At 37.3% G+C, this 11,658-nt stretch overlaps 2 protein-coding genes across 2 annotated transcripts in view; both read right to left on the reverse strand.

Annotated features, from left to right (window-relative positions):
• The window catches only part of ech1 (enoyl CoA hydratase 1, peroxisomal), a 140,548-nt gene that overhangs the window by 115,446 nt on the left and 13,444 nt on the right, over positions 1 to 11,658 (reverse strand). The window lies entirely within an intron of this gene.
• LOC127496265 (cytochrome P450 2G1-like) lies at positions 699 to 5,568 on the reverse strand. The gene is made up of 9 exons (XM_051864068.1): positions 5,304 to 5,568; positions 4,876 to 5,038; positions 4,637 to 4,786; positions 4,362 to 4,522; positions 4,078 to 4,251; positions 3,815 to 3,956; positions 2,231 to 2,418; positions 1,936 to 2,077; positions 699 to 1,751 (listed from the first exon to the last, which is right to left on the reverse strand). The coding sequence occupies exons 1-9, from the start codon at positions 5,472 to 5,474 to the stop codon at positions 1,570 to 1,572; spliced, it is 1,473 nt and encodes a 490-aa protein (XP_051720028.1). The 5' UTR covers positions 5,475 to 5,568; the 3' UTR covers positions 699 to 1,569.

Raw genomic sequence — 11,658 nt, forward strand, 5'->3', positions numbered from 1 at the left:
CTGAATCTAGTTAACTGCCCGTTTGGTACAGTGCTGGAAGTTCTGCAGGATCGATTCTCCACAGGGTTATTCCCATCAGCTCTAAAAGTTTACATGAAGGCTTTACCGACTTACCACGCACATTTGGGTGGTGTCTTTTGGAAGAACCCATTTGCTGTTTCCTCTGTGGTACATCAGATCAGAAGAGATGGAGGCTTCTGACTCTTAATAGGGTACCCCACAAAAGGTGTGTGATGCGGCAGGCTGGTCCTGTCCGCTTACATTCAGCAGGTTTACAACCAAGTTTTGGGTTTCACCCCGGGGTCCCAGGTGCTGCAGTCCTAGTTGTGCTTGCCTGATTTCACACTAGACAGGCAATGGTCACTATGGTGGAGTTGGTATAGACATTCCCATAGCATCATTCTCAATGCAGCGTCTTGTTCCCCTCCGCTGCGTTGCCCTCCATACTTCCGGCGTGCATGTGATCAACATTGTTTGGTCTGGGTGGGCTTTATAGCTTACTGGTCATGACGTCACCCGTCTATGCCATTGGACTGATTTCACATGACGCAATTACACAGAACGTTCCCATAGAGTCATTCTCGACGAAGCGTCTCGTTTTTCTCGTTACAGTCATAACCGATGCAATTTTCCATCAGAGAATATTTATAGAATCAAATTCATTGAATGACAAGTGTGAGTTTGGACAAGCTGGTTAGTTTTATTTATTTATTTATTTATTTATTTTTTCAAACAAGTCAGACATTTAAATCATTGCAACAAGCTGATGATACCAACACCAGATACCATTTTCTTTTATTTTTATCTCTCAAAATAATGGAAAGTCCATTGAATTATGTGTCAGTGATTTTCAAACTTAGGAAAGGACCAAAAGTGTTCAGTCAACGAAAGAATCATTTGTTTGCACTATCATGTAAAAATATATTATTTTGCAGGGACCAGGCTTTATCTCTTGTCTTATTCACTTTTAGACATGGTAATGCACAACAATTTTCTATATACAGCAAATTTTACACACAGCAGTAATTCAGTTTCACTTTCCCTGGCAATGCAGGGCAGCCCCAAATTTTGCTTGGGCGATTGCCTAATAATTTTCAATTATTAGGCAAAAATTGTTCTTAGGCTTGCTCTCAAAGAGACTTGGGCCTAGTTTCACAGATAGGTCTTAGACTAAGCCAGGATTAGGCCTTCAATTAGAGTATTTAAGTAGCTTTTTTAAATGTACCCTAGAAAAAAGCATTCTTGAGACAAAACAAAAACACTGGCATATTTTAAGATATGTCAGTGCAAGTTGCTTTCAGTTGAAAGCTCAAACATGCATTTTAGTCTAGGACTAGCTTAAGCCTTTGATTAAGTAATACTTGGTGCTCTGATATGATCAAAGGTTGTACTTGGAAATTAATGCAAGACTGCTTTTCAGTTTTATGGTGGTAATTCTGACAACATAGGCTTGTAAAAAAATCTTATATGCAAAAGTTATATCCTAAAGTAGATTTGATCAATTTGTACTCAATTTGTACTTTTGTCCACATTCTTGTAAAATGAGACAAGTAGCAGTATCCATGTTGCTCAGCGGGGGGATGCAATAAGATCATAGAATCGAGGCATGTTGCCAAAGCTGCTGAGTTCAGGACTGGGGTCTATGCCATCTGGACCCTTTGGACTACTGAAGCTGAACTTCTGAAGCAGAGACACGATGACTAGAAAGAGCTCCATACGAGCCAGAGACTCGCCCACACAAAAGCGTTTACCTGCAGAGATGTAAGACCAAAAAAAAAAAACACCCTGATCATTCATGTTATTTAAGATGTGTGTGTGTGTGTGTGTGTGTGTGTGTGTGTGTTTGTACTGAAATGTAGAGTGCACTCATTTTCCAAGCTAGAAAGATAACTTTGATTAACTCTGGGTTGACATGAGAGACTTTATAGAATTTACCTGCAGAAAAAGGGAAAAAGGCTGGATTCTTTTTAAAGTTGCCATTGGCATCCAGAAAGTGCTCTGGATTAAATGTCCAAGGAGTTTCCCACTGTCCCTCATCCCTTAGGACAGAGTGTAGCATGGGAAGAATCACTGTGTTCTGGGGAAATATAATCCATCCAAATTTACACAAAATATCCAGATTCAACACAATACACCAACTAGAGATCACTGGGAAATATTTTATGAATTTTCAAAAATCTAGTAATTTCCAAGATAAGAGGAGCTGACAATTGTATGTGTTTATTGTTACCTTTGGTATTAAATAACCTCTGAACGAGATGTCATGCGTGGCATAATGGGGAACATTTAGTGGGACAATGTCCGTATAGCGTTGTACTTCATGAATCACAGCGTCAGTGAATGGGAGGGACTTCCTGTCATCCATTGTAGGGATTCTGTTCTGTCCAATAACTCGATCAATCTCCCTCTGCATTTGCTCTAGATCAAATACACCAAAAAAATCATTCATTAAAATTCTTATATATGTTCAACAATTGTGAAAATAAATAAATAAAAAGACAAAAAGCAAATATTAAATATTTTGTATATACACCAGATAAGCACAGGATACTGTCACAGATTACACCCTATCTGGACCCGACAAGAGCAGCGTGACAAAAAAAAATAAATAAAAAAAATTAAAAAAATAGAAACCATTAGAATCAGTGATGCTGTCTACACTGGATGTGGTGCAGTGCAAATTTTAGCTTTCAGCTGTTGAAACGTGATAACGTTCTTGTTAAATTGCTAACAGTGATTGTATATTAATCGCCTAAATTATTACATTATTAGCTAACTGCAGTCTCCAAATTGTAATGTTGACATGCATTCTCTGCAAAGCTGCTTTGAAACGATATGTATTGTGAAAAGCGCTATACAAATAAATGCGAATTGAATTGAATTGAATTGTCTGGTGTACACACTGTGTTAGGCTAAAAATGTATTTGGCAACACATTAGTATGGGGAACACATATTCACTATTAAACTAATAATGACTTTTCCCTCAATAAACTCTTAATTTACTGCTTATTAATAGTTAGTAAGGTAGTTGGTGTAGTGGTTAAATTCAGGCATTGGGTAGGATTAATGGATGTAGAATACGGTCATGCAGAATAAGGCATTAATATGTGCTTTATAAGTACTAATAAACAGCCAATATGCAGGCTAATAACCAACTAGTTAAAAGTGATAATTGTTCCCCTTGCTGAAGTGTTACCTTGTATTTCTTGTTTTAGTCCTGACCCATGTAAAGCTAAACGCACACTACAAATGCAAGCTTTTTTTGTCTGATATTTTAGACAAGAAGTCCAATGCTAAGGTAGAATGCACATCTGTGAAAAATGATGATACAAAATGTTTCAGACCTACTTAAACTTGTTTGAAAATCTGGTGGATTAGTGGTTACACCTTATTTTAAGTTACAGTATACTTAAATAAGTACTGAGTAATATTAATTAAATACATGTACATACTATAGAATTACGGTTAGTGTTAGGGTTTGGGTTAGGTTTAGTTACTTGTAATTATGCATTAAGGTTATTACTCTAGTAAGTAGTCTTCATGTGTGTGCACTGTACTGAAAGAGCAGAAATGAATAACAGACAGTGAAACTATGAGACAGTGAAAGAGCGCATAAGAAAACAAGACATTGGGAAGTGAAAGCAAAAAATAAAACAAACATCTGTCTTAGTAAACACTGTCTTATCTATAGTTTTGTGTTGTGAGCACCAACACAACATAAAATGAGACAGTTTGTCTTTGAGTAGGACAGCGATTCTCAATCTTGTAGTGTGCGCTTAGCTTAACAGCCATTGTAGACCCTTAGGAACATACCCTGTATGTGGGGGTGCTTGATCAACAGCATCAGGGCATATCTGATAGTTGTGCTGGTGGTCTCTGTACCAGCTACGAACAGATTTATAACAGTCCCCAACATGTTATCCTTGTGGAATTCTGTGTCAGGATTTTGTTTTTCCTGCCGTAGCACACAAAGAACCAGAACAGGAATTGTATACTTTATCTAAATAAATGCAATATGTAAATAAAAGAGATAAGAGAAGAGAAAAAAACAAAGTTTTACACATTGTTTTCTGTACCTCTTTGAGTCTTATAAGGAAGCAGTCAATGAAGTCCTTTGGGTCACTGAAGTCCAAATTCTGCTCATGCTCCTTGATTTTTGTCATAATGAAGGCTTTGATGTCCTCTACCTCTCTAAGCATGGCATGATGTCTACCAGGCAAAAACATTAGTTTAGGGAAGATGTTGTACATCTGTTGGGGTTGAGAAGATAGTTAAGAAGATATCACACAGGAAACATTCTTTGCAAATAAAGACACAGTTGAATGTAATGGAATGCAGTGGTTTTGAAACATCTGCTCACCTGACCCCAAGGGCTGCTGATAAAGCGTAGGAGTCTGGAGATGATCTGGAGCAAGTGCAGGAAGTTTTTGTCTTCATAATCAAAGCGCTGCCCAAACACCAGAGAACAGATCACGTTGGACACAGCCCGGCTCATGAAGAAGGCTGGGTCAACTGGTGTTGCTAAAGGTGAAAAATTGTTTAGCATACAACTCTAACAGTTGTGAGTGCAGAACACTCAATGTATACCACTGCACTAGAAGTGGGATGCAAATGCCAAATGCTCTCTTCCCTCACATTTAGTTTCTTCAAAACTGTCCAGCAAATGCCTGCTCTCTTCTTGAATCCACTGTTCCATTCGTTTGCGCCCCATTCCAAAATCCCTCAGTGTGGTGAGAGTGAACCGCCTCAGCTGTTGCCAACGATCTCCATTACTGATGGCCAAACCTACAGACAGTTTAGAGAGATCGAAATCTAGACTGAACTACATTAAACTGATAACATCTGTCTTTGACAAACACAAACAATAATCTCACCGTAGCCTCTCAGAACTCTGTTCAGTAAGGGAATGGGTGCTCTGCCTTTGAAGTCGTCTGCCTGGTCCACTAGAGCCTCTTTCACTGTATCATAACCGACCAGAACCACAGTTCTTTGGAGTCCGATGTGCACCGTCATCACAGGCCCATAGGTTTTACTCCACTGTTAGGAGAATAGAGTTTACTGTCACACACCAGTGCAAACTCATCAGGTGTATCTGAGCATTTCATACTACATGTAAATTACTAAACTAAAACCACTGTTTTACAAACAACAATGAAACCTCATATGATGCATTTGTATCCAATGCACTGTGATGCATCAGTAAACATCTGCACAAGACCCAAATGCAACAACCTTACAATACCCTGCAATTCATGTGCTTACATTTGAAGTATAACTTTCAGAAATACATAATCCTTCTTACCTTCATAAAGCTTTTAAAAGGTGCACTCTTGTCCATTATTGGCAAATTTCCAACCAGTGGCAGTGCCAGTGGCCCTGGGGGCAAAGAAAGTCCACTCGCCTTCCTCTTCCATCTGACCAACATCAACACAGCGAAGACTAAAACCAACACCAATGAGCTAGAGAGTTCCATCTCTCTTCTCTTAAATGTTCATTACAGCCCAGTTTATATCTTTCTATGTCCTTCTCTCAGTTTCATAACTGTTTGTTCTATGTTGTACGGTATTTAAAGCGGGGCAGAGCAATAGGGGGCAGGTCCAGCATGAGTGGGACAGAGGTGAGGCATGTGATCAAATACCTGCTTTTGCACTCTAACCAGAGTGCCTCCTAATCTCTGTGGTAGCAAACTGAATATATTTTTTCTTTTTTCTTTTTCTCATTGAAGACTTTGGTCACACTTTAGTTTATGGTACAATTCTCACTATTGACTATGACTTTTGCCTCAATAAACTCCTAATTACTGCTTATAGTTAGTAAGGTAGTTGTTAAGTTTAGGTATTGGGTAGGATTATGGGATGTAGAATATAGTCATGCAGAAAAAGGCATTATTATGTGCTTTATAAGTCCTAGTAATATGCATGCTAATAAACAACTATTTAATAGTGAGAATTGGACCCTAAACTTAAGTGTTACTAAGACTCTTGCACAATGAAGCTTTCCATCATTCAATTTTATTCAATAAGGCCAGGAGAGCTCTTAGCAGGGTATGTCAGCATTCAACATAAAGAATATCTTCATGTTCTTACTTGCATGAACAAGACAAAAAAAAAAAACTCTTTCTCATTGGTCACTTTTTAAAAACATTTTCTGACCACCCTTTCCTACTGATTCAGCATTATCAGCACTCCTGCAATGCTACACTTCAATACACACACACACCATCTTCATTTTCAGAACATTAAGAACCTTTTTAATGCAATATATATTTTAATTATTAGATAGATTATTATTTTAAAATGTATTTTATTTATTTATTTTTATGTATGTGCCTTGTCTGACAACTGGATGTTCTTAAACAGTAGTTATCACAGAAATTGTAATATCTCCTAAGCTCCTGTGGCCTTATGGGATAGTGATATTAATGATGAATTAATTGTATAATAAAAGAGTTATTTGAGGAAAACAAACATAAGATTTTTAAATAATCAGTTTGCCATGTTTTTTTATTTTTATTTTTTATTTATTCTTTAAAAAAAAAAAAAAAAAAGCTATGCCATTATGCAAGTGCTGGACAGAACCATCTTGGTTTCCAGGACTGCTCTGTATGTACATGTATTGCTTTATCCTGAAGTGTTTGCATGAATGATGAAGCTAATCATTCATGAACCTTTGTGCAGATATTCATTTGACCCACATCCACGTGTTTCTCTTTGACACACAATCTATCACTGACCCTTGATCACACACAATAATTGTCTGCAATTATTGATATATTTGTGTCTTGAATACATGAACAATTGTGAATTATTATATTAGACCTTATATTGTCCTGTGACCTTACAAGTCGTGGTTTCAGGTTTAAACCTGATTTTTTTCTTCTTCTTCTTTTTCAGTTTGGCTAAAATTCAAATTACACTCCCCAAAGTTAAAAGAAACTTTTTTTTTTTTTATATATAGTATTTTCACTTGACACCAGAATGTTGATGTGCAGAACACATACTGGTGTGTCTTTCCCCTACAATGACATAACTTGCCGATTAACTGATGCATCATGGAGAAATTAACTAGCTATTCACAAAAGTTTCCCCAAACCGTAGTAGGTTGCACCTCTGTTGAACTGTGTTACTAATAGTGGAACTTACGACCATAGTTGTCTAACGATGCTTTCGGGAAACACACCCCTGGCTAGCTTTCCTGACAGCAGAAATTATTATAGGTTATGTTTTGTGTGTGTGTGTGTGTGTGTTTATTTATTTTAGTTTAAAATTCGTGCATATTTTAAAAAGACATCACAATAAACATTATTATCATATTATTCAATTCAATTCAATTAATTTATTTGTATAGTGCTTTTCAAAGCAGCTTTACAGAGAATGCATGTCAACATTACAATTTAGAGAATCTGGTATCGGAGGTGACTGTCCAATATATGTGGTTTCAGAAACGTACATATAATCACGCAGTTAGCTTAACAAAGTAATAATTTAGGTAATTTAATTTACAATCACTGTTAGCAGTTTAATTGAAGGTAGAAGCAATGTGCTCCTGGAAATAATGAATTACATATTAACAATAATTAGGATGTATAGAAATTTGGGAATGTGCATGTTGATCCAGAAGTCCTTGCAGGTGCCGTCTCTTCAAAGGTGTTGGTCATCTGAGGTCTTCTTAAGAGGCTGGGTCCAAACAGAAGCTGATGTACACTCTAGTCACCTCGGGACAGGTGTCCCGAGATAAAACAGAAAAGCAAATGGAGAATAATTAGCGTAGCTGCTGTTCATAACATTAAGCAAAGATAGTCATGTGTGGTTGACCTGATATGAGATGCATTATGTGAATGTTTGGCTAAAAAGATGCGTCTTTAATCTAGATTTAAACTGGGTGAGCGAGTCTGAGGCCCGAACATTATCAGGAAGGCTATTCCAGAGTTTAGGAGCCAAATGTGAAAACGCTCTCCCCCCTTTAGTGGACTTAGATATCCTAGGTACAACCAGAAGTCCAGAGTTTTGTGATCTTAAAGAGCGTGAAGGATTGTAGGGCGATAGAAGGTCGGTTAAGTACACAGGAGCTAAACCATTTAGAGCCTTATAGGTCAGTAGCAATACTTTATAATCGATACGGAACTTAATAGGTAACCAGTGAAGAGATGATAAAATTGGTGTTATATGATCATATTTTCTTGACCTGGTAAGAACTCTAGCAGCTGAATTTTGGACTAATTGTAGCTTGTTTATTGAGGAAGCAGGACAACCAGCTAGTAATGCATTACAGTAATCTAGTCTAGACGTCATGAAAGCATGAACAAACTTTTCTGCATCAGAAATAGATAACATATTCCGTATCTTAACGATGTTCCTGAGGTGAAAGAAGGCTGTTTTTGTAACATATGAGATATGATTTTCGAAGGACAATTTGCTGTCTAATATAACACCCAGGTCTTTAACTGTGGAGGATGGAGTAACAGTACATCCTTCTAAATGCAAATTGTAGTCTGAGAGATTCTGTGTACAGGTTTTTGGTCCTACTTCAGTCTTTTGAATTTAATAGAAGAAAATTACTAGTCATCCAATATTTTACTTCTTTAACACACTCTGACAATTTGGACAATTTAGAGATTTCATCTGCTCGTGATGAAATATATAACTGAGTATCATCGGCATAGCAATGGAAACTAATTTTATGTTTTCTTATAATATTGCCAAGTGGCAGCATATATATTGAAAATAACAGAGGGCCTAACACAGATCCTTGCAGCACTCCATGTTTTACTGACGTTATCTTAGATTTTTCCCCGTTTAAATAGACAAAATTGTGACGGTCTGACAGGTATGACCTAAACCACATTAAGCCCTGTCCCTGAATACCAGTATAATTTTGTAGTTGATCTAAGAGTATTTTATGATCTATAGTGTTGAACGCAGCACTGAGATCAAGTAAAACTAGTATTGAGATACAGCCTTGGTCAGAAGCTAGAAGTAAGTCATTTGTAATTTTAACGAACGCAGTTTCTGTGCTATGATGAGGCCTGAATCCTGACTGAAATTTTTCATAGATAGTGTTTTTTTTTTTTTTTGCAAGAAGGAGCAAAATTGGGCCGACACAACTTTTTCTAGTATTTTAGACATAAATGGAAGATTTGAGATGGGTCTGTAATTTGCTAATACATTTGGATCTAATTGTGGTTTCTTAATGAGGGGCTTAATAACTGCTAGCTTGAACGGTTTTGGGACATGACCTAGAGATAAAGATGAGTTAATAATATTGAGAAGAGGTTCTTGTGCTACAGGTGACAATTCTTTCAGTAGTTTAGTGGGTATTGGATCTAATAAACATGTTGTTGGTTTAGATGCAATGATAAGTTTATTTAGCTCTTCCTGTCCTATAGTTGTAAAGCACTGCGACTGTTCTTGAGGGGCGATAATTGAGGCTGAATCATAAAACGCTGCCAAAGGTTGTACATTTACAATTGTATTTCTGATGCTTTTGATTTTCTCAGTAAAGAAATTCATAAAGTCATCACTACTAAACTGTAATGAAATGTTTTGTTCTGGTGATGTCTGTTTATTTGTTAATCTAGCCACTGTACTAAACAAGAACCTTGGATTGTTTTGGTTATTTTCTATGAGTTTGCGGAGATGCTCGGCCCTGGCTGCTTTTAGAGTCTTTATATAATGGGACAAGCTGTCTTTCCCCGCGATTTTGAAGACCTCTAAATGAGTTTATCTCCATTTGCGTTCTAGATTACGAGTTTCTCTCTTGATAGCGTGAGTAATACTGTTGTACCATGGTGCAGTATTTTTCTCTTTAACCTTTTTTAATCTCATCGGTCCAACAGTATCTAATGTACTAGAGAAAATGGTACCCATACTGCTAGTCATCCTCAAGTTCATTTTTGTGTTTAGGTACAATGAGCAGCTGAGACAGATCAGGCATGTTATTTGTGAATTTATCTATAGTTGTCGGGACAATTGTTCTACCTAGTCGATATTGCGGTGCAATTTAACAAATATCAGCAGTATGCAGTACGCATGTTACAAGGTAGTGATCACAGTGTTGGTCCTCCCTCGAGCTTAGCTGGAGAATATGCCTGGTTCTGTTCATCCTGTTCTGTTTTTTTTATTTTTAAATAATTCCCCTGTGGTAGGGTTAAAGTAGAATTGAGAGAGTACACTAGCTATTGCGGGTCTCTGGAGAGTGCCTTTTTTCAAGTCAAGGTATGAGCTTAAAGGTAACCTATTATACCCCTTTTTACAAGATGTAATACAATGCTGCGTTCCAGGCAGGTTTTTGAGCCCGTAAGTCACGACTTCAAACCACTTTGTAGTGTTCCAGGCAAGTCACGCCAAACTGCTTGAGTGTAAACAAACCAGCATGGCGGACCATACGGGCTTATGCTCATTTACAATTATTTCTATCGCCAAAGGTGCTTACTCCTTGCTTATTTGAGGGAAACGGAGGAGGAAAAACAGCGCATAAGGCAAGAGAAGTTGTTATACCTTGTATTTTACGTTATTTTACCGTGCACTTGCATAAACACCACATCCGTAGGGGCTGCCATTGTTGTTTCGCGGGCTATGTGACGTCAGAGCGCGGAACTGGGAGTACATCGATCTAGGACGAGTTCACGGGTGAAAAGTCACGGGTTTGACTGCCATTCCAGTGCACTTTCACGGGTAGAAGGTTTGAAAAACACGGGTTACGGGTTGCCTGGAACGCAGCATAAGTCTCAGGTGTCCCCAGAATGTGATTGTGAAGTTTCAGCTCAAAATACCCTATGGATTTTTTTTTGTTATACCATGTTTTAACTGCCTAATTTTGGGTGGAAGAAAAAATGCACTGATTTGGTGTGTACCTTTAAATGCAAATGAGCTCGTGCTCGCCACCCCCAAGCTTGCAATTCCAATACACTAGGCATAAACAATACAGGAGAAGCTCACACAGCAAATATAACTCTCAAAATGGATCATTACAAACTGTTCGTGATGCAGCATATCAGATCACATAGGTATGGCATGTATTTTGTGGATGTTTGCTAACATTCGATTGTGAATGAGTGTGATAGCGTGCTGCACGGCTAATGTGGCTAAAGCTACACACTGTTGGAGAGACTCAATAAAAATGAAGATGCGTTTATGAATTATACAGACTGCAAGCATTTTCAGGTTAAAAATGAAAATACAGACTTAGCTCCCCTAGTGAAAAAATAGTATACTTAAGCACAATTTATTCGTATGTACTTTAGTATAATTAAATGTATTTGTGGCACGCTATAAATTGGTATACTTAAAGTCTGCTAAATTGGAACAACTAATTTTGTACTAAATGCATTTTAGTTGTCCAAAAGCAGTGCTGAAGTTCAACTAAAGTTGTATTAAATATACTTGTTTGTGCTAAAGTGGATCTATTCCAAGTATACTTAAGTACACTTTAAATATACTCCTGTATTTAAGTTTTGAAATGCAGAATTCACTCAGCATAAACTTCAAATGTATTTTGGTGACATTAGAATTGCAATTCAATTACGTTGTAAGAATGTTGAACATACATTAATATTATACTGATAACAAACTTTTAGTGATTTTAAAGCACATTGCAATGGCATTCCAAGTTAACTTGAAGTGTGTTAATGGCATCATTATAGTGTGCTTCAAATAGGC

This window comes from Ctenopharyngodon idella, chromosome 15 (genome assembly GCF_019924925.1).
Source record: "Ctenopharyngodon idella isolate HZGC_01 chromosome 15, HZGC01, whole genome shotgun sequence".
Classification (NCBI taxonomy): Eukaryota; Metazoa; Chordata; class Actinopteri; order Cypriniformes; family Xenocyprididae; genus Ctenopharyngodon; species Ctenopharyngodon idella.

Coding starts and splice junctions, on each gene's coding strand:
- LOC127496265 (XM_051864068.1), bottom strand. CDS start 5,474: ATGGAACTCTCTAGCTCATTGGTGTTGGTTTTAGTCTTCGCTGTGTTG. Junction 5,039..5,303: donor CTTTTAAAAGCTTTATGAAG/GTAAGAAGGATT, acceptor TTCTCCTAACAG/TGGAGTAAAACCTATGGGCC. Junction 1,752..1,935: donor CTTTTTCCCTTTTTCTGCAG/GTAAATTCTATA, acceptor ACATCTCTGCAG/GTAAACGCTTTTGTGTGGGC.